Source organism: Leishmania braziliensis, chromosome 10, assembly GCF_000002845.2.
Source record: "Leishmania braziliensis MHOM/BR/75/M2904 complete genome, chromosome 10".
Classification (NCBI taxonomy): domain Eukaryota; phylum Euglenozoa; class Kinetoplastea; order Trypanosomatida; family Trypanosomatidae; genus Leishmania; species Leishmania braziliensis.
The window spans coordinates 76614-96571 of record NC_009302.2 but is presented as its reverse complement, the minus strand read 5'-3'; the positions used below and the strand labels follow the sequence as shown (position 1 = coordinate 96571).

The 19958-nt window shown below is 58.1% G+C and overlaps 6 protein-coding genes across 6 annotated transcripts; all 6 read right to left on the bottom strand.

Annotated features, from left to right (window-relative positions):
- Positions 1 to 1323: 1323 nt before the first annotated feature.
- LBRM_10_0250 (conserved hypothetical protein) lies at positions 1324 to 2580 on the bottom strand (the record flags this gene model as incomplete). The annotated part of the gene is made up of 1 exon (XM_001562746.1): positions 1324 to 2580. The coding sequence occupies one exon, from the start codon at positions 2578 to 2580 to the stop codon at positions 1324 to 1326; it is 1257 nt and encodes a 418-aa protein (XP_001562796.1).
- A 2404-nt stretch (positions 2581 to 4984) lies between these two features.
- On the bottom strand, positions 4985 to 6511 carry LBRM_10_0240 (hypothetical protein, unknown function; the record flags this gene model as incomplete). Its single annotated transcript, XM_001562745.1, has 1 exon — positions 4985 to 6511. The coding sequence occupies one exon, from the start codon at positions 6509 to 6511 to the stop codon at positions 4985 to 4987; it is 1527 nt and encodes a 508-aa protein (XP_001562795.1).
- Positions 6512 to 9217: 2706 nt separating this feature from the next.
- Positions 9218 to 10036, bottom strand: LBRM_10_0230 (hypothetical protein, unknown function; the record flags this gene model as incomplete). The annotated part of the gene is made up of 1 exon (XM_001562744.1): positions 9218 to 10036. One exon carries the CDS (start codon positions 10034 to 10036, stop codon positions 9218 to 9220), a length of 819 nt encoding a protein of 272 aa, XP_001562794.1.
- A 728-nt stretch (positions 10037 to 10764) lies between these two features.
- LBRM_10_0220 (hypothetical protein, unknown function) lies at positions 10765 to 12900 on the bottom strand (the record flags this gene model as incomplete). The annotated part of the gene is made up of 1 exon (XM_001562743.1): positions 10765 to 12900. The coding sequence occupies one exon, from the start codon at positions 12898 to 12900 to the stop codon at positions 10765 to 10767; it is 2136 nt and encodes a 711-aa protein (XP_001562793.1).
- A 1413-nt stretch (positions 12901 to 14313) lies between these two features.
- On the bottom strand, positions 14314 to 15729 carry LBRM_10_0210 (putative nucleolar protein; the record flags this gene model as incomplete). The annotated part of the gene is made up of 1 exon (XM_001562742.1): positions 14314 to 15729. The coding sequence occupies one exon, from the start codon at positions 15727 to 15729 to the stop codon at positions 14314 to 14316; it is 1416 nt and encodes a 471-aa protein (XP_001562792.1).
- A 2612-nt stretch (positions 15730 to 18341) lies between these two features.
- LBRM_10_0200 (putative mitogen-activated protein kinase) lies at positions 18342 to 19565 on the bottom strand (the record flags this gene model as incomplete). The annotated part of the gene is made up of 1 exon (XM_001562741.1): positions 18342 to 19565. The coding sequence occupies one exon, from the start codon at positions 19563 to 19565 to the stop codon at positions 18342 to 18344; it is 1224 nt and encodes a 407-aa protein (XP_001562791.1).
- Between the last annotated feature and the right edge of the window lie 393 nt (positions 19566 to 19958).

The window sequence follows — 19958 nt, the reverse complement described above, 5'->3', positions numbered from 1 at the left end:
AACGAGCACTGACGCTGCGCGACATTCGCATCGTACAACCCACTCTACTGCTCGACGCAAGAGGAACAGAGGCTCAGTTTCACTTTTCTCATATGAGAAACGGCACCAGTGGAAGAGGAGAGATGCCGCGCACGTGAGGTACGCCAGGGGTGTCTCAAACTGCCGTGACCCCCTCCCCCAGTCCCCATGGTGATGGACTTGTGTGGTTGCTTGTCTAGGGCTTTCTTTTGAGTGCACCATGTCCCTCCATCCTCTGCCCCTCTTCGTGCTATTCCCCCGCGTGTGTTTCGAGGGGAGAGGGGCCGCTCCACTACACCCTCTTCCCTCATTTCCCCTCTCATGCTGGTGTTGTAACACCACCCTGTGAGAGAGAGAGAGAGGGGGAGGAAGAAGAGGGCACCCAAAAGCACACGTTACGTTACGGCTAAGCTCGCACACACACACGCGAGTACTCTTCAACTGTAGAAAGAAAAGCAAGCAGCCGTGACAGCACGAGCAAGACAAAGAGGGCGAGCAAAGGACATCCAAGCACACCGGCATGTGAAGCACAGCCAAGGAGGAAGCGCATCGACAAAGCATTAGCCGGTGGGAGGTGCTGCCCAAAGCTGAAATAGCATAGGAATATACAGGCGGACAAAGAAACTGCAGATCAAAACAAGACAGACCACGCACACACACGTGAGTACTCTTCAACTGTAGAAAGAAAAGCAAGCAGCCGTGACAGCACGAGCAAGACAAAGAGGGCGAGCAAAGGACATCCAAGCACACCGGCATGTGAAGCACAGCCAAGGAGGAAGCGCATCGACAAAGCATTAGCCGGTGGGAGGTGCTGCCCAAAGCTGAAATAGCATAGGAATATACAGGCGGACAAAGAAACTGCAGATCAAAACAAGACAAACCACACACACACACACACACGTACGCACACGCACACCAATGATGTACGTGTCACCAGCCCACTGCATGAAGGTGCACGGCTTCGATGACATCCATGGCGTGGCCTATTGCCTCCGTTTCCCCTTCTCTACGCGCCACTTGGCCTTTCCTTTTCCGTTCCAGCTCTGCTTGCTTGAGGGTAGAGCAGAGGGCAGAGGAGGTGCGCAGGTGAGGGACTGATGCAAGGGGAGGGGGAGAGTAGAGCACCAAGGAGGGGCAGGGTGAGCAAAGCAGCACCTAAACGGTCCCATCGCCTCCACCACTATCACCACTGCCGTCCGCCGCTGAGCCGCTCACGGAATTCTCTTGCTCGCACAGATACACACCATCTCGCTCGCTCTCTTGCCTTCTTCCTCTTTCCCCCTTGATTGCTCCCTCACCGCCACCTTAACCCTTGACTGCAAGGTAGATGACGTTCGCCGTCGTGAAGCACCAGGCCGAGATGATCATGCCCAGGCCGTCTGTGATCACGAAGCCCTTGAAGCTCACCTGCTGCTCGACGGTGTCGAGCGGGGCACCGTAGATGGCAGTGCTTGGCGGCACCACGCCCGACGTGCAGAGTGTCGTGTGGCGCACGGAGATCGCGATCGCCCAGCACACCAGTAGGAAAACCCATGAGGTAACACCGAGGACGACCGCGATCCACTTGCACGGGTGTTTGTACACGGCTGCAACGGTGAACAGAAATGTGAAGAGGAGGAGCACGTCACTGATGATGGAAAAGGTGGCACTAATGAGCATCCGCAAAGTGAACTGTGTGCAATGGTACGAGCTCAGCGGCCAGATCTCCGACAGGCTCACGTTGCGGTGGTAGATCTCGATGTTCCAGTAATTAATCTTCAGCGATGTCGTCGTGTCGTAATGCACCCACATGGTTTGTGTCGTCCCTACAGTCGCGATCATCAGCACGCAGCCGCTAATAAAGGCGCTAGTGAGGGCAGGGCTGCTATACTTGGCGCACTGCACCTCCGACAGGCTGAAGGTTGTATTCATCCAGCGTCCCAGCGTGATAACGCCGAAGAGCATCAGCAGAAAGGAAAAGAGGACAAGTATGAAGCCGGCGTTGAGGCGATTGACGCCCGCCGCGTATGCTATCTGGCCGAGGCAGCTGTACTTGTAGTACTCGTTCACAAGGAGCGCCCAGTCCGCCAGCGCCACCAACACTGTCAAGGAGCCGAGCAGTATCGTCACGCCAAGGTGACCACGGCCTTTTATCTGCAGTATACCGGCGAGGAGGCTAGCAAGGCTCAGCAGACATCCAAGGATCGTGAACGCTTCCATCGCCTGGAACATCTGGCGCCTATGGTCACACTCGATCATGCGCCAGGGAGTTCCATTTACATCCCTCCAGAGGGTCCACTTGCCTCCCTGGCGGTCTCTCAGCCACGGCACCGGGCATGACGCCACTAGCATGAAGCCGAAGCTCCCCAACGAGAAGATGATCCAAGCGATCATGACTTTCCTACCGGAGTTCTCTGTTGGCACCGCCCGCAGGTCCACTCCGGGCGCCTCCTCCAGTGCCTTCTCGTCAGTCCGCAAAAATGCTAGGCTCGCGTTGGTGTCATCAGGTTTGCCTTGCCCGCTCGGCTGCTTGTTTCCCATCTCGCTCCCATTAAGGCTCTCCCGCTGGAGCTTGCCCGACATCTCGTGAGGGAAGAGGTATAGCTGTGTGTGTGTGTGGGTGGGGGGGGGGTACGGTCGGTAAAAGCTCAGCTTTTTCCGTTATGTGAAGCCTCAATACGTCGAATTTAATAAACTGAGACGGAGGCCAAACAGAGCGGCGGCAGCGATTACTTCTGTTGAGCCCGCTGGAGGAGGGAGGTGGCGCGAATACGTTTGCTTCTCGGTTTGGAGTGGCGTGGCGTACGTGCAGGGGTGGGGTGATGAAGGAGAGAGGTTACGGTGCCTTCACATGCATGCACAGGCGTTGAGTGTGCGGATGCGCAGGTGAGGGAGGAAGAGAGCGGGGCATGGGAGGCGGATGAGACAGAGATCAAAGAGATGCGAGAATGAGGGGAGGGGTGGACGCAGAGCTGCGCTTGTCGTCATAACGGAAAGCGGAGGAACAGATACCAAAGGTGCGGCACTCGGTGCAGGTGGTGTCGCGTCCCTCACTCGCGTCACTCACCATTGACTCCCTCAGACAGAAAATTTCGGTCCTCCGCTGGGTAGGAGTCGGTCGGAGTGCATCTCAGCGGGCGAGTATTAGGAGGGGGAAGGGGGTATCGGTACGCTCCGCGACTCCGCGTGCTTGGTGGTGGCGGGGAGGTGCACAAAGAAACGCATCTACTCCAACACCATGGAATCGACGTGCCTTCTACTTTCGCGCACCATACCACACACCATCGTCGCCTGGTGGCCCCCCCTCGTCGTCAAGACGGTGTGGGTGGTGGTGCAGTACTGACAGCCGCTCCTTTCTGCTTCCTTCGTCGTGGTCATTTTCCCGCTGTTCTTTTTTAGGCTCTCCCGTTGCGGTAGTTGTTAAAGAGGGGACAGTTGAGAAGGTAATGATGGCGAGGGAAACACACACACACACACGCACACACACGCACACACACACACACACGCACGCACGCACACGCACAGGCCTGCATGCCGCCTCGATGCTGTCGAGGCCGACTGGGCATGGGCAGTACAGACACGCAGCGGACACAAGAGAGGGGGGAGGGGGAGGGGGACTTATCGAATGAGGGAACACAACAGACAAAAAGGGAGCACACGAGCACGTGCGTGTCTGCGGCGGGGTGCGCGAGCAAAGAAAAACACATGGCGGGCAGGCGAGGAAATTGGTGGGTGTGTCTTCTTTTCCCCGCGCACACCCACCCACACACAGTCGTGTATATGAAGTTGTTCAACATAAAATGAGACGGCGAAACAAGAACACCAATTAAGCTGGGAGGAGACAAAGCGAGAGAAACAAAAATGTGCGACGGAGGGGGTGCCAAGTATAAAGAGAGAGAGTACAGAGAGAGACGGGAAGGCCACTCGCCGTGAGATACGCGGAGGTACAAGAAGAGTTGAGCTGCAAAGGGTCAGTTCGTCGGAGGGAGAGGGGAGAGAGGGGCGAATCGTATTTAGAGCTCCGCAGGGGAGTACGCGGGGGGAGTAGGGGGGAGGAGGAGGAGGCCCACACTGTGCACAAGGCACTGACGCGAGCAGAAAGAAGCGAACTGCGATAACGGTCGCCTTCCTCTCGCCAGCTCCTCAGCGACGTGTGTAGTTAGTGATGGAGAGTGAACGAAATAAACGAGGAGGCACCCCTACACACAAACACACACACACACACACGGCTGCACAGACACACAGAGAGAGGGAAAAGGGGGCGGGGGAGGGTGTGTGTGTGTGTAGGATGCCGCGACGAAGGGAGGGCGGGAGAGGAGGGAGGGAGAGAACAAATACAACATCGGTGCCTGTCATGTCGAAGAGGTGCCCTATGATGGCGTTTGTTGTGTGTATGGTCACGCGAGGGGGTAGGGCAGGCGTTGCACTACACATCTGGTCTCTCTCACTCCTTCACCACCCCATCCTCAAAACGACTGCCATTTTCACCCATGCCCCCCTTCCTCCTGCACCTCTCCGAGCATACGCATTCCCCTTCCCTCCCCACCCCCACCTCCACTCCTCACACACTGTCACGCAGACGTGCATGTACCGAGTCTCCTGTCCTTGAAAAGATGAGAAGAAGAGAGCTCCAATGAAAGCAAGGCAGAGCACAGCGATGCACTCCAAAACAAGAGGAAAAAGGGAAAAGAAGGAGGAAACACAGCAGAGAGGGGCACACAGACATTACGCAGTGATCGAATGCCGCTGCAGTGACTGTACGGTGACGCTCGCGTGTTTTTGTTTTCTCGGATTTCACTGGCGGTGGTGCGACTCTAGCAAGGGCGGGGCTGATGTACGGCGACCCGCGCCCCCTTTTACCCCGGCGTCGCTGTTTCTTTTCTTTTCTCCTATTCAGGTGGGCATGCCGGACGTACGCGCATGTGTCTGCGCCGGAGAGCAGCGGCATTATCATATATATATACAGAGGCCCCAGGCACGAGTGGCTTTAGAGGTTCCACAGGGCGGTGTTGAAGATGAGAACCAGAGTGTTGATGCCCCAGCCCGACACAATCAGGGCAAAGCCCTCGCGCAGCGTGTAGCCGTCGAAGTTAATCTCCGCATTCTCGATTCCGGACGGAATTCCGTTGTACCCCATGTCTACCCAGTACGACTGGCCGATTGGCGTGGCACCGGTGCACAGGCGGCCCTGCCGCATCGTCAGCAGGATGATCCACGCTATGAGGGCGAAGATGGAAGACGCATAGCCGAAGATGATGGAGCTCTTGAGATACTTCGAGTTGTGGCACGCACCAGTGCCGAGGACGACAGCGAAGAAGAGCCAGATGGTGCTCAGGATCATGAGCGCAGCCACGACCCTCATGTAGCGGGTGATGGTAGTGCACTTGTATGTGCTGTGGCTCAGGAAGGTGGACAGGCGCGTCTCGCGGTCGTAGACCTGCACATGCCACAGTGAGACGGAGACCTTGACAGCAGGAAACGTCTTTCCCCACAGTGTGTAGGCCACCCCCACGGAGTAGAAGACCATCGTGATGATACCAACAGCCACGTAGATAAAGCGCACAGCACGAGTCTTGCCGCTATGAATCGAGCGCGTCCAGTACTTGAAGAAGTACACGATGAGCACGATGATGGCGGTCATGTGCATTACCCACCCAATCAATGTCAGCGCGTAACCACCGTCGAGGTGAGCCACGCCGCTGGCAAAGGCACCTTTGCCGCAGCGGAAGTAGCGGTAGAGCGCCACCACGAGCGCCCACGAGATGAGCGAGAAGGAGATACTAAAGAAGCTGAGGATGAAGGAGGCAGCCATGTGCCCCTTGTTCACGCACAGCAGCACGCCGCTGATCATGGCGCCGCATGATGCAAACGTGGCTAAGACGGATGTGGCAGCCACGGCTTGCCAGTACTGCATCTCGTACGAGCAGTCATGGATGTCGCTCACCTTGAGGTCTGGCTCACCACCGCCCGTCGCGCGCCACACCCCGTACTTGCGGCCTGAGCTGCTGCGCATCCACGGGATCGGGCAGGAGCTCGTCAGGTGAAAGATGAACGCCACCGTGCTCAGCACCGTGTAGACGACGCGGAACACAAGCCCGGCGCCGCCTTCTGGCTGCATCTTGAGCTCGCTGGCCTCATGCGCCTCCACATCAGACTGGGTGGACTCGTCATCGTCGTCGCTCGAGTACCAATCTGGCCGTGGAAGCCTCGCCTCCAGCGTGGCGATGACGCGACGCTCGCGCTCTTTTTCCACAACAGCCTGGCGACTCAGCAAGTCCTTCTTCTTTGCAGCGCGCTCCTTGCAGTTGAGTGACTTGTCACGTGCCAAGTCGAGCACCTCGCTGTCAAAGTCGCGCTTCAAGTCGTCCTCCGTCACGGGGGCGTCGACATCGTTTGACTTCACCGGCTCCATCGATGCCATCGGCGGCTGCGACTCCTTGGGGCAACTTAGCGCTGCACCCTCTTCCTGAGTGTACCCCTCCGGCCGCTCAGGTCGATGTTCAGTGTAAGACATGATGACAGCACGGTTAAAGAGCCTGAGTCACTCTTCACAAGCACAGGCTGATTCCGAACAAGAACAGAGGAGAGAACGCGAAAAAGGAGACGCGGTGGGAGAGGCAACACAGTCGATGATTGCAGAGGACAAGAGAGACCACAGAGGAAAGGGCGACCGGAAAGAGAGCCAGTCAACTCCTCTTCACACGCACGCGTGTACAACCGCACAGGAGGCACACACAGAAGTGATGAGCAGGGGGGGGGGGGGGGGGAGGAGAAAGAGGCAAGAAATGGGAAGGCAACCAAAATCCACCAACAGGCCGAGCGCCGCGCTTCTGCGAGAGGGGTGGGGGGGACAGGGAAGTCGGAGATGTGTGTGGCTGCGACTGTGTAGGTGTGACGCGTACGTCGAAGAGGAAGAGGGAGAGAGAGAGGGTGGCAGAACAGTACTGACGCACCCAAACACACACGCACACGACAATGAGGAGGACGACAATGGACGACACACAACGGCCGGAAAAGACGAGATGGAGATGCAGCGGTGCGGAGCTCGCGCTTCTATACGTGCGTCAGCTTAATCCACGTGGGCGTGGGCGTGGGAGTGGCTGCGTTTGTGTGTGTGCGTGTGTGTGACGCGCGTACGTCGCAGAGGGGCCCAAAAAGAGAACAGAATAAGTACGGGGAATGAGAAAGTTGGAGCGGTTTGCTGGAGAGGCGCGCGTGGGGGGGGGGGGACGAGGGGGTCGAATGCGAAGCCGTTCCCATACACCAAACGTAAAGCGAGAGCAGCGAATAACACGGAGAAGGGCGAGAGGAGTGACCTTCGAAGAAGAAGCAGGTATTGAAGAGGTGCATGTACCCTGTGGAGAACGAGAGAGGCGTGAGGTGAGAGGAGGGATTCTGTATGGAGCCTCTGTTTGCAAGTAGGGCCACTGCGGCTCTTTTATGTAGCTTGCCCCTTGCGTGTGCGGCATCGACACATTCGATGTCAGTGGGCGGACGACACGCATGGCTGATGTGGAGCATCGCCTGCCGCCATCACCGACGACACCAGCGCAAACCAGAGACCCACAACCTTCATTGCACAGGAACGACTGAGTGCGCGAGCTGTACTTTGCTGTTTTTTTGGATTCGTCTTCAATTCCTCCGTTCTTTGACGTTAGCGCAGGGGCTCGTGACACGGCATTTATCTACGAAGTTACGTTGCCTCTTGCCGGTCCTCCATCGTGCACGACGGCCCGCTTGCACTGGTATGGACGGGGGTAGTGGGTACGGGGAGGGGGTGGTGAGGAGTGGACACCAGCCGCCGAGGCAACAGTTGGGTATGGCGAAACAAACGCAAAAAGAGGGGCGGCAACGGGGGGAGGAGAGGGGGGAAACCCACAACCACATGAGGTGTGGGAGACACGGACGAGTTGACTCACACGCCACTGCTGAGGCTGAGAAAGAGTCACACACCCACGCACGCACACGCACAGAGATAGAGAGAGGGGGAATACAGACAGAACGGATGGAAAGAGAAAAGGCAGAAGGAGGCAGCCCACCCCAGCATGGCACGCCATCTGCAGGAGAGAAATAGTGGGCGAAGAGAAAATCAGTGTTAATGACATTCCAAACACACACACACATACACACTCACACTCACACCTGCATCCGTGCTTAGACACGCAGTGGGCAGCTGTTCGACGAAGGCGTTCAGGGGGGGGTGCGGGGGAAGCGTGGAGTAAGCCCCTGGACAAGCATCTGAGAGCCCGCCGATAGAGGAGCCAGTGATGGAGTGAACGAAGGATAGGCAATGCCATGGCGGTGGAGAGAGAGAGAGACCGGAGCTGAATGGTAGAGGGTTGGGGCACAGATATACATGCAAAGAAGCGTCTATGTAGGGAGGCAGGAAAAGAGTGGTTGTCCCCGCACCCGATGTGTGCGCATGAGGCACAGCGCCCAATCGTCATCCTCCCCTCACCCCATTTTCTTCCTGGGCGCCGCTCCACCGTAGGGTGGTAGAAGAGAGCACACAAAAACACCCGTGGGGGGGGGTGGACACACCAACACACAACGACACAGACGCACAGGCACCCCTACAGTACAGGTGGACCTGCACGCGTAGAGAGAGAGGGAGGGAGGAGATCAAGCTGCAGGAATGAGAACAAAGCGAAGACAAAACACAGAAACACCAGGAAGTTAATACTGAACAGACCTGAACGCAGACACACAGACACCGAGAGAGAGAGGCGTGCAGAGAGAGAGGGGGAGAGAAGGAGGGGGGGGGGCAAGAATGAGCACCAAGTAGAAGCAAAGAATATATGACGGACTGAAGGGTGCGTGTGCGGGGTGGGTTAACGGATGCTGAAGAGAAACACGCGAACCAAGAGAGGCACAAATAAAATTCAAAGGAAAGCCACTGAAGCGGGAGGCACACACACACGCACGTATTCAGGAAGAGAGGGCGGTGGTGATGCTGCTGCTGCTGCTGCTGCTGCTAACCGCAAGATAAAGGGAAAGGGGCGGAGCAGAGCGGAGGTCAGATTTGTGGAGGTCGTGAACTGTAATGTACAGCGCACGTCAACTTCCTCTGCTTCTCTCTGTGCTCCATCTGCCCGCCTTCGTTGATGTCACTTGTTCACGCACACACGCACACACACGCACCAACAAGACTTGTGCTCCATCGAGACGAGCATCCCTGTGGCCTACGCGCGTATCTGCACGCAGCAGACGCTGACTTGCTTCACGGGTACTCCAACACGACCTCGGAGTGGCGCTTCTGATTCTCTGCTGGCGCCGGCTCATTCACACCACTGTAGTAGAGTCCCACTGGGTTACTCGGGTTGTTTTCGTCAAGGCGCTTGCGGTATTTCTCCTCTTCCTCCTCAAGCACAGTCTTGTAGGTGGTCTTTAGCAACGGCGACGGCCAGCAGCAACCGCAAGCGAAGAAGATGGCGCACGCGGCAACAGTGAAGGGGATCATCATGATGCCCGCGATGCAGCCCGTGCTGCACAGGCGGTGGTTGTAGCCCTCGTCAGGCTGGCCATACCCTGGTGCAGACGGGCTCTGGGAAGAGACAGCGCCACAGGTCCAGTTTGAGCAGCTGCTGCCCAAGGACGGGAACACGGTCAAGCGGAAGTGGTTGCACGCGTAGCAACCGAGAAGGGAGAGGTGGTACGGGAAGCCAGGAGTATTAAAGAACCTCGTGGCGGCAGCGCCAACGTCGATGAGGCCTGGGGTCGTCGTGCCCTGCAGTGCGCGCATCAGGCAGATGTAGTACGCACTGTAGCCCACCTCCAGCTGGTAGCACGGGACGGACGACTCAGAGGTGGGCTCGCCGTTGCAGTAGCCATTCGATGTTGTGGTGGGCGTCGCGTTCAGCGTCGCGACGCACCGGGCAACTACGCAGGCCTTCACGCCCGCGTCGCTGTAGTCGAGGTTCGCTAGCGGGTTTGACAAGTCACTGCATGTCTGGCCCGCCTGCGCCGTGGCGCTCGTTGCCATCCACATCGCTGTCACCGCCACAACGGCTGCTAGAGCCGTGAGCTCGCGAAAAGCCATTATTATGGTGTGCGCGGAAGGAGACAACAAACGATCGAAAAGAAACAGGCAATAGAAGGCCAACGCAGTGAAGCACCGCGAAGACGGCCGGCGGCTGAAGTGGTACACACCAAGTGCGAGAGAAAACAGAGGTCTGTAGGACAACGGCTAAGGGTGCAGCTTCGCTCGTTGTGACTGCTGCTGCTACTCCTGTTGGGGCTCGGTGGCAGTGGTTGCGGTACTAGTGGTGATGGCGAACGTGGTGGCGGTGGTAATGGTGGAGAATGTGTGTGTGTGTGTGTGCCGGGCAACAAGGGGAAAAGGCGAGGTGGTGGTGGACGTCAAGGAGTGGGTGGGTGGGGGGTGTAGGACCGAGCTCTGCGAGAGCACTTTCGCGAGGGCAGTCGCAAAGGAGACCAGGATGAGCCAGGGAGAAAAATAGGCAAATACAGAGAGGCGATGCTGAGAGCGAAGAAGGGGGGAGTGGAGGGGGGGGGGGGCGCAGCTGGCTGACTGGCCCAGCAGCACGGTCTGACATAGATGTACAAGTCCTCTACCAGACGCTGGCGCAAGAGGCAGTCAGAAACGCGGAAGAAGGGCGCACGCCACTTCGTTTTGATAGGGTGACGACACACCAAAGGAGAGCACGTCAGAGATGGAGGAAGAGGGGGTGGGGGTGGCGACTGCGGGCTGAGCTGCACACATACATAGAGGCTGGGCAGAGACGCTAAGGAGGACCACTTCGACCGTTACGCAGGCGGCAACATGCTCGATAACTCTTTGACCAGCGCACTCCATTCGCTGTCGTCTATGTGGCACACAACATCTTCCACAGTGGGCGTCCGCACAGCAGTTTCCATTGCTAGGGTGGTGCCATCAGCCGCCCGCGTCCGTGCATGGCGACGCGACGACCAGCGATGCACGTCGTCTCGCAGAGCCCGCAACTGCCGATGCTGCTCGGCCGAGTCGCCAGCCGCCTCATACAGCTGTGCCGCTCTCCACCGGAGCTTCCCCAAGATGCGCAGCGTCCACAACATCTCCTCCACTGCAGCGGCGGACGGCACTGCAGTGGGGGTGCCAGTGATCTGCAGACACGACGGCACAGGCCATGGACAGTGCCACCCCAGTAGCCCAAGTGCGATGGGGAGTGCCTTGACGCACTGCTCCGCCAATGCCCGGAGTGCAGACGGTGTGAAATGAGCAACGCTGCTGGTCACCAGTGCAGCAGGGCTGTCGAGCCCCAGTCGTCGTCCTGTCAGAACGGCTTGCGACCGGTTGGCAACAGCAACGACGAGCTGACGGCGGACAGTGTACAGGACCCACTGCAGCGGGGTCGAGGACAGTGTCTGGCCACCACTTGTATCCGACGCAGCGGCCTCCCCATCCTTTGGCGTCGAGACGCGCAGGGACGTCCTCCACTGTACGGCAGCGCGAGCAGGCGTCAGAGCACCACTGCTCGTAAGTTTGTCTTCCCAGTAGTGTGCATAGGCCTCAGTAATCGCGTCATCCGAAGACCACGCTTGGCAGAGAAGAACGTGGTTGAGGTACGCTGGCGCACTCCGCACACGAATGGAGGCGAGGACGTGGCCGCGCAGAGTCGACGGCAAAGTCACGTCATGCGACTTCTCAGCGGCGTGAGAGCGGCTTAGCTCCTCCCGCGCAGTCAAGGGGAGAAGGGCGGCCGGTCCGGACTGCACCGACACGTCGTGCGTCAGGACAAACAGTACACCCTCCTGCGCACGGATGGCGCTGGACTGATACGCGTGCAGTGCTTCCCCCCAAGCATCTCGCGCCGCTGACAGCTGCGGCGGAGAGCTCACTCGGCCTGCAAACTGGGTGAGTCGCCGGAATGCATCCGTGCCGTCCTCAACGTGCGCTTGCGCAGGACAAATATGACCAACGTAGATGAGCTTCGCGAGATCGACAGCGTGGCGGACATCCAGCGGATGCGAGGATGCCAGTCTGCACTCCGTGAGCTGCACGGAGAGGGTAGTGTAGCACGAGTGCTCCTCTGCAGACAACGTGTGTGTTACAGGGGAGGCGAGAGTTTTCGCATCGCAGTTGGCAGCAGCGTCGCGCTGAAGTGGTACACCGAGGCCGAAGCGCAACGAGGTCTTTATGACCTCACCACAGTCGCTCGCGCACAGTGCCGGACACGCCGTGGGCAGCGGCGGCCCCGCTTCGATGAGCGACGCGGCCACAGAGAGAACAAGCTCCAATGACCATGTCACCACCCAGGCATGACCGTGCACGTCACCGCCATCCTTGCCAGTGCCCCATTGGCCCTGCAATGCACTCGTCGATGGCCGTGGTAGGGCGGCAGATGCGCAACAGTACTCATTCAGTACCGCCACCGTGTTCCTGTTCAAAATGGATTTTCCCCCGTTCACGTGCATCTGCGGTAGGAGCCCCAGCAGGCACGACAGCCGCGATCGCAGCACCGCCATGACGCACCCAACTATCATAGACTTGGCCTCTGGAGACAGTAACCCATGAGCACCAACAGGGTAGACCTGTAAGAAGGCATTCCCACTGCGCTCGTCTGCTGCCTCGTACGCGCGGCACAGCACGCCAAGGGGGACGACGCTGGGCAGCGCCGGTGATGGATCCGCTTCAGCAATCACCTGCGCTCTTGCACAGCCGGCACGTGACCCCGATGGCTCTCCAAGGGCACACGACGACAGTGCGCCTCGCGGGTCGATGGCGTGCCGCGTGCTGCCAGCCACCACGTATGGCGTGTCAGGCCACCCCACCCACTCTTCGGTCACTCGAGGCGAAGAGACGCACAAGTAGACATCGCTCAATAGCTCCACTGGGGCTGTTGCAGCAGCGCCATTGGCGCCGTCACGCAGGGTTGGTCTGATGGCACAGGAAGTGCGCAACATTGCGCGAAGCACACGGCCCCCCCGCCCCACACTTTCTTCCTCTCCTGCTGAAGCAGAGCGTATGTGCGCCGAGGCTTTCTTTTTCTCTCTCTCTCTTTGTGAGGGAATGTATGGGGGAGAGGGGAGGAATGTGCCTGTGGCTTGTGTGCAGGCCTTGTCCTCGTTGTTTACTTAAGGGGGTGGGGGGAGGAGGAGGAGGAGGTTGGATGAAAATGTCAACCGACGGACGTGTTCAGAGACACGCGTCCAATGCAAGTCGCCTCAAGTGTGGTGCGTGTGTGTGTGTGAATGCGGGGAGGGGGTACATGTGACAGCGAGAAGAAAGAGACGGGTGGGCATAGAGAAGTACAGCAAGTAGGCGTAGTCTACGTGCACGTAACGAGGCTGCCCGTGCTGAGTGCAGGAGAGAGGTGAGGAGCGCAGGATGCACTGTGAGAACGCCGGCGACGGTGCTACCCTTCGAAGTCGTTGATCACTGACGACAGCAAGGTAGGAGAAGGACTCCCACTCAGAAACAGTCGTCAGCGATGGGTGAGACGAGAGGGACCCTAGAAGCATCGCGCGCTCGTTGCTGCGTACGTGTAGCGCTCTTGTGGCCGCCAGTGCTACCGCCTCCAACAGCCCTCATTCCATCGCGCCATATTCCGATTGCCAAGCAAACTCACTCAAACAAGGGGCGAAAGAGGGAGGGAGAGCAGCTACAGGAAGACGCGTACGATGACACGCACAGCGCACCTCCAGCTGTCTTTTAGCTCTTAGAGCGTCGCTTGGAGGCTTTCGCCTAGTGCTGTAATACAAAGACTGGTGACACGAGGAAGAAAGAGAGCGAGATAAGAGAAAGGAAAGCGGTGCCCTACTGAGCCTGCGCATGCGCATCTGCCGCACAGACACCCACAAACACATGCGCTGTGGTGCGAAAATGAGAGGTGGTGGTGAGTGGGATAGCGCTTCCCTTTCTTTTCTGCATCCCCTCTTCATCTGCGCGCTTCATTATTTACCGTTGTTGTCGCGACACTTCACCCCCGCCCATGCGGTGCCTGCGTCGATATCGCCCGGTCCGCATTGCTGTGCGTGTCGGTGTCCGTACGCCTAAAAGGCACCCGTGCTGAGGGAAGTCGACTTAGCCTCAGAGAAAAGAACAAACGACGAGGGGGCAACAAAGAGGAGAGAGGGGAGTGCAGGTGCGCCTCGCCAGATCAAATCACATAAGAGAGAGAGACACACACACACGTCCAACTACAGCCCAAACAACAGCGTGCTGCGAGCACCAAGTGACGATGGCAACATCTTGATCATACACACCCCACGCAAGACGAGAGAGCAGGAGAGATGCACAACTGGAGCCAAGGACAGGGCGAGAGAGCCGCGTTGCAGAGCGCATCGCCTTGTCGCTCTCGTGTGCGCAGTGCCACCTTATTCGGAGGCCTCGACTTTGCGGCTCTTCTTTGCCTTCGGAGTCTCCTCGACGTCCTTCTCTGCGTGTTTGCGGTCACGTTTGCGGAGGATGCGCTGGTACTGCTCCAGTGCCTCAGCCATCGCGGCCTTGTTGCTCGGAGGCTTGTTACCTGTGTCAAAGAAATTCAGGCGAGCCTCGACCTGCTCGCGTAGCTTCTCACCAAAGACGGTCGGCGGAGCATCCATGAAGCAGTCAATGCGGCAAGCGAGCGCGGCCTTGTTGGCAAGGTAGCGCGAAATTTTGCCACGGTGCTCTTTCGACGCCCGCTGGATGAACGAGGAGTGAAAGATGAGGCCATACTTGGGGGTGTTGCCCTTTTTCTTCTTGAGTGCTCGGAACAGCGCCTTCTCGGCACCGAGTATCTGGATGGTGCTGGCCGGGGACTTGGCGAGGTTCGTGAGGGAGCCGGCCTTGGAGATGAGCTTAGCGCCAATGGTCTGCCCCATCAGCTGTGTCAGGTTCGGGGCCACCAGCATCATCTTATCCACGAGGTACTGCGCCAGGGCAACACGGTACTGACCCAACGAGGCAACGCGCTTAGCAAAGGTGCGGATGCAGTCCCAGTCCACCTCTGCCATGTCGCCGCCCATTGACGTCACCGCCTTTTCGTACACACGCGCCGCAAGCGCTTCGTCGCCCTCGAGGATGTCGCCCAGCCTCGCTTTGATGTCCTCCTCCGGCGCCTCCTCTAGTGAGCAGCGGTTGCCGATGAGCAGCGCCACGTTGGCGTACTTGAGTGGCTCCGGAACCTCCTTTGCCAGCTCAGGGAAGTGCCAGCCGTACCACTCCTTCACCCGCATGCCCAGCAGGTTCACACCCTTGTCCATGTGCTCCATCAGCGCCGAGGCCTGGATGATCATGTTATCACTGCGGTGCACGTTAAACTTTACCTTGTTGCGCGAGAACGCATGTCCCAGACCGCACTGCGCGCGCGGCACATCACCCTCGTTGTGCTCCGGCAGCAACTTTTCAGCGTGGAGGCGGATGCAGCGGCAAATCTCGGCTACGTTCTCGTTGCACAAGACCGGGATGTTGAGCTCGTCATGGATGGCGCTGCCCAGCTTTGGGTCCTGCACGCCGAGCTCCCAGTTGGCCTCATCCTTGGCAACTTTCTTTGCGAAGGCGGCGGTGAGGAAGTTGCTGAGGAACGCGCTGATCAGGTTCTCAGAGATGCACACGGCGTCCTCGAGAGCGTTCTCGGGGGACTCGAACGGTGCAAAGGAGACGAGCTTCACCCACGGAGAGAAGGTGCTGAAGTCCTGCAGCGTCTTCTGCAGTACCACATTCTCGGCGCCGATCTCCTCCGTCGTGCGAATTTTGAAAATGGCGTAGCCCGTCGGCGACTCGTACAGCGCGTAGAGCGTTTTGGACATGATCGGTTCACGCGAGGTTTGTTGAAGACGAGTGTGCTTGTGTGTAGGTACGCATATGTGTGTATGTGTGCGTGTGCGTGTGCAAGCTATGGGATGAGGAAAGAGTGGGAGAGGGAGGAGAAGGCGAGCGGACAAGCGAGCAGTGGTGAATGCTGTTGTGCGATACCGCGACGCGCTCGTATTCCTTTTCTTTGGCTCTCGCTGTCGCGCCAATGCGAGCCAGAGATGTGCATATCGCCGAGGGCGGCATATAGCTGCGTGCCGGAGAGAGAGACCCAAGAGCGAAGAGTGGAGAAAGGCAGCCCGCAAACGGGCACACGGAGACGGCCACGTATGCGGTGCCCCACTTGTCCAGGGATATACACGCAGTTCAGCAGTATGACGCACAGGACCTAGGCGGTACTCTCACAGTCGAAGTCAAATGTTAAAACGAGGGCGGCAACAGCGCAGCTGCTACCCGAAATGCGCAGCAGCCTTTCCGATTTTTCTCTCAGGAAGTACTGAGACCTCTCGTGGTGGCGCAACAACGGCGTGCCTCGCCATCGTTAGTGGGCTGCACATACAGCTTACCCGCCTCCTCGTGTGCAGTACTTGTGGTGGTGCGGGTAACTCATCTCCGGGTCTTTGACAAGGGTGCGTCCCCACCGCACTACCGTGGAAGCGGGCGTTGCCATATCCCGAAGCGTGACTGGCGGAGCAATTTGTGCTCGGCGATGCACTGCTGGAGAGCGCTACTCGTGCAGCCTATCGGCTGTTTCGCACTGGCAATAGATGCCCTTGTCAGCCGCCTCATGAGACAAGGTGTTCGAGACGCAGAGGAGGTTCACTGCCACAGCTGGATGGGCCTCGTCCTTGTGCAGCTGGAGCGATTCATGCTGAGTGGGTCGGCGATCATGGTCTTCGACGAGACCAACGTGCAGGCTGAAGGCGAGAGAGACAGCCCAAAACACCGGAAGAGACACGAGGAGACACTCAGGTGAAATAGTCCACACGCTTTTTTCAGGTGATGTGCTTTTCCATAGCGCAGGCGTGCGCACTCCACATCGAGAGAACATCGTCAAGGGGCGGGGAGAGGGACAGTGAACGAAGAGGATGAGAACCGAAGGCAGGCGAAGGGATGACGAGTACAAGAACAGCAAAACAGAAAATTGAAGAACTTCACTGGAGGATAGACACACTCGCTGACACGCACTTGCACGCACACACCCACGGGTGCACTCCGGTGTGTGTGTGTGTGCTCTCCAAAGCTCCGCAATCACGACGACGAGCGCCACAATTCGATTTCAACAGGGGGAGAGAAAAAAAACTCACGCGCGCGCGTGCACAACAATCGTGGCTGACTCGGCACCGGCGCATAGTTGTAGGTGCTCCTCCTCTTGCGTATGCATCGGTGCGTGTGCGTGTCCGCGAGTGCGTCTCTCCTCCTGCTGTATGTGTCACGAGCAACAGGGATGGGGGGGGGGGGGGAGGGGGAGGGGAGGGAGCAGGAAAGAGAGCACGAGAGAGGATAAAGCACAAGTCGAGCAAAGGAAGGGGAAAAAGCGTTTTTTTTTTGTGTATATTCGCTCTTGAAGAGCGAAAGGGCGGAGGGCAAAAAGAGCGACGAGGGAGGGGAGGGGGGAGGCGGCAAGACGCAGCGGTATGGGGGGAGGTGGTGTGAGGAAGGATGACAAGGCCACACACACACACACACGCATACACGCAAGCAGAGGAACTCCCGAATTTGAGCGGAGGAGTGATGAGGAGAGAGGAAGGAAAAGGAGAAGGAGGGGAGAGAGAGAGAGAGAGAGAGAGAAGGGAGGGTGTGACCTTTCGAAAGGAACAGCGAGGCGAAGCACATCAGCTGCAGCAGAGAGCGAAATCACTACGGTAAGTGCGCAAAGCGTGAGTGAAACGAGAAGCGAAGTGCCGAAAAAACACGAAATAAGACGAGTGTATTTCCTCCCCGGTTGCTGCGTTGATGATGATGATGCGCTGAAGATGGACTTCGCAGACTGCGAGTGAGCAAGAACAAATGGCGCAGTCTCATGAGGGAAAGGAGAAGGATGATGCGCATCTGCGTTCTCCTTTACTATACGATTCAAGAGACATCGAGTGATGTCAGTTGGGGAAGAGGGCGTGCAGACATCCCATAGGGGAACGAGAAGAAGATGAAAGAGGAGAGGGAGAAAGGAGGCCTGTCCAAGCACAAATACACACGTCTTCGATAGCGTACGATGGGGTCTGTTTCATCCCCTGTCTACTGCTTGGTGCGTCCCCCGTCTTCCCTGCCACACCACGCGTGGGGTCGCAAAGCTTGATACGCGCCTGGGCACCCACGGTGCAAACGCCTCTCCCCACATTTCTTCATTCTCTCCGACGCACTCGCGCGTGCCTATTGCCGCGCACAGCACATAAACCTCCCCCCGCAGACCCATCACCAACTCCATTTCAGCTAGTTGTGTCGCGCGCTGTGCTGCCACGCCACAGCCCCCTTCCGTCTCCGCGTGCGCGCCACATACGACACGATCGAGCGTTGTTTCCTACAGCCCTACGTGTGTGGGCGCACTCGCACAAGCATGTGCGGACGTGCATGCACTCCTTGTCATCGGTCGCTGCGGCGATGCTCAAAATTACGACGGGGCTGGCGCGCTACCCGCCACCTCCATGAGACTGTGCGTTCGAGGCATGTGATCAGCACCAAGCACCTGGTCACCCTGTTGCTGCGCCGCCATGGCACGCTCGCGTGCCACGTCCTCACGCTTCTGCCGCATGCTGTTGAAGCGATCTACCTCGGCATTAAACATCTTGTGCATTTCCCTCACCTCTGTCACCGACTCGTCAAAATGGAATCGCTCGCTCAGCCCATCTGTGAGGTCCAGTGGATCGAAGAGCGACTCGAAGTACGGGTGGCGGAGCGCCTGCTCCATGCTGATGCGTCGTTGAGGGTTGAACTCGAGCATCTTCGAAATTAGGTCGAGGGCAACCGGGTCGGCCGTGGGCACAACAGCTGTCCAGGCCCGGCACGGCACGTTTGACAGCGAGTTGCGAAGGTAATCACGGGCGCTGGGAGAGCTGAACATGACCACGTCCTCCATCTTGGGCGTGCCAACCACCTCCACAATTTTGTTCAGCTGGTTGTAGAAGGTGGAGCCGCGAAACAGCGCCTTTCGGTTGAACATCTCCGCCATGACGCAGCCCGCCGACCACACATCCACCAGCTTCGTAAAGCCCTTGAACTGCATGACCAGCTCCGGCGCACGGTACCAGCGGTGGGTCACGTAGTGGGTCTTATTTGCATCCGCCGTGTCTTCGCGTGCGAGGTTGAAGTCGCAGATGGTGATGTCGTTGTTGTCTGCAAGCAGGATGTTACCGGGGTGCAGGTCGCGGTGCACCACGCCGGCCTCGTGCAGTACGTGCAAGCCAAGCAGGATGTGGTACATGAAATATTGGATGTGCTGCGGTGAGATGACAATGCGCTGATCGTGGATCACCTGCGCCAGGTCTGTCCTCATCAGCTCCGTCACCAAATAAAGTTTGTGCATCGCCGGCTCCTCGAAGCGCACAAAGATGTCACGCAAGCCTAGGATGTTCGGGTGGTGGAAGTGGTTCAGCAAGCGAATCTCGCGGAGCACGCGCTTGCAGAGGAATGAGTCTGACAGAATGTTCACCGTGCGGCCATCCGAGACAGTGTTGAACACGCGCTTGATGGCGACAGGAATCCCCTCGCTATCGACGCCGGCGTACACAGCGCCGTAGCTGCCGCTGCTGATGAAGCGCTGGACTGTGTAAGGAGACTGCATTGCATGCAGTTCCGCGATCAAGTCGCGCATTGCAGCCTCGCCCTTGGCCTGCATTTTCGTCGCTAGAGATAGACGGAAGAAATGCGGGATGATGTTAGGATGGTGGGAGAGGGGGCGGTAGTGTTGCTGGACGAGAAGTGTAAGCAAAACACGATTGCAGCACCCACACACACACACACACACACACCCGCGTGCAGTCACAGAGAGGAAGTGTGTGTGTGAGTGAGTGGGCGCGTAGTGGAAAGAGAGCGTAAAACGAGAGGCGAGCACACCAGTAGAAATAAGCGAATGCAGAAGCAGCTCAAAGACCACCGTGATGTGGGTTAGTCACCGAGTAAGAGTTTCGAGTGGTGCGTGCGTGGAAGAGGGTGGCTGGATGGAGGTGGGAGACCACTGAACGACAAGAAAAGCCCAGCAGCCGCAATAACACAGTCTGTGAAATCACCA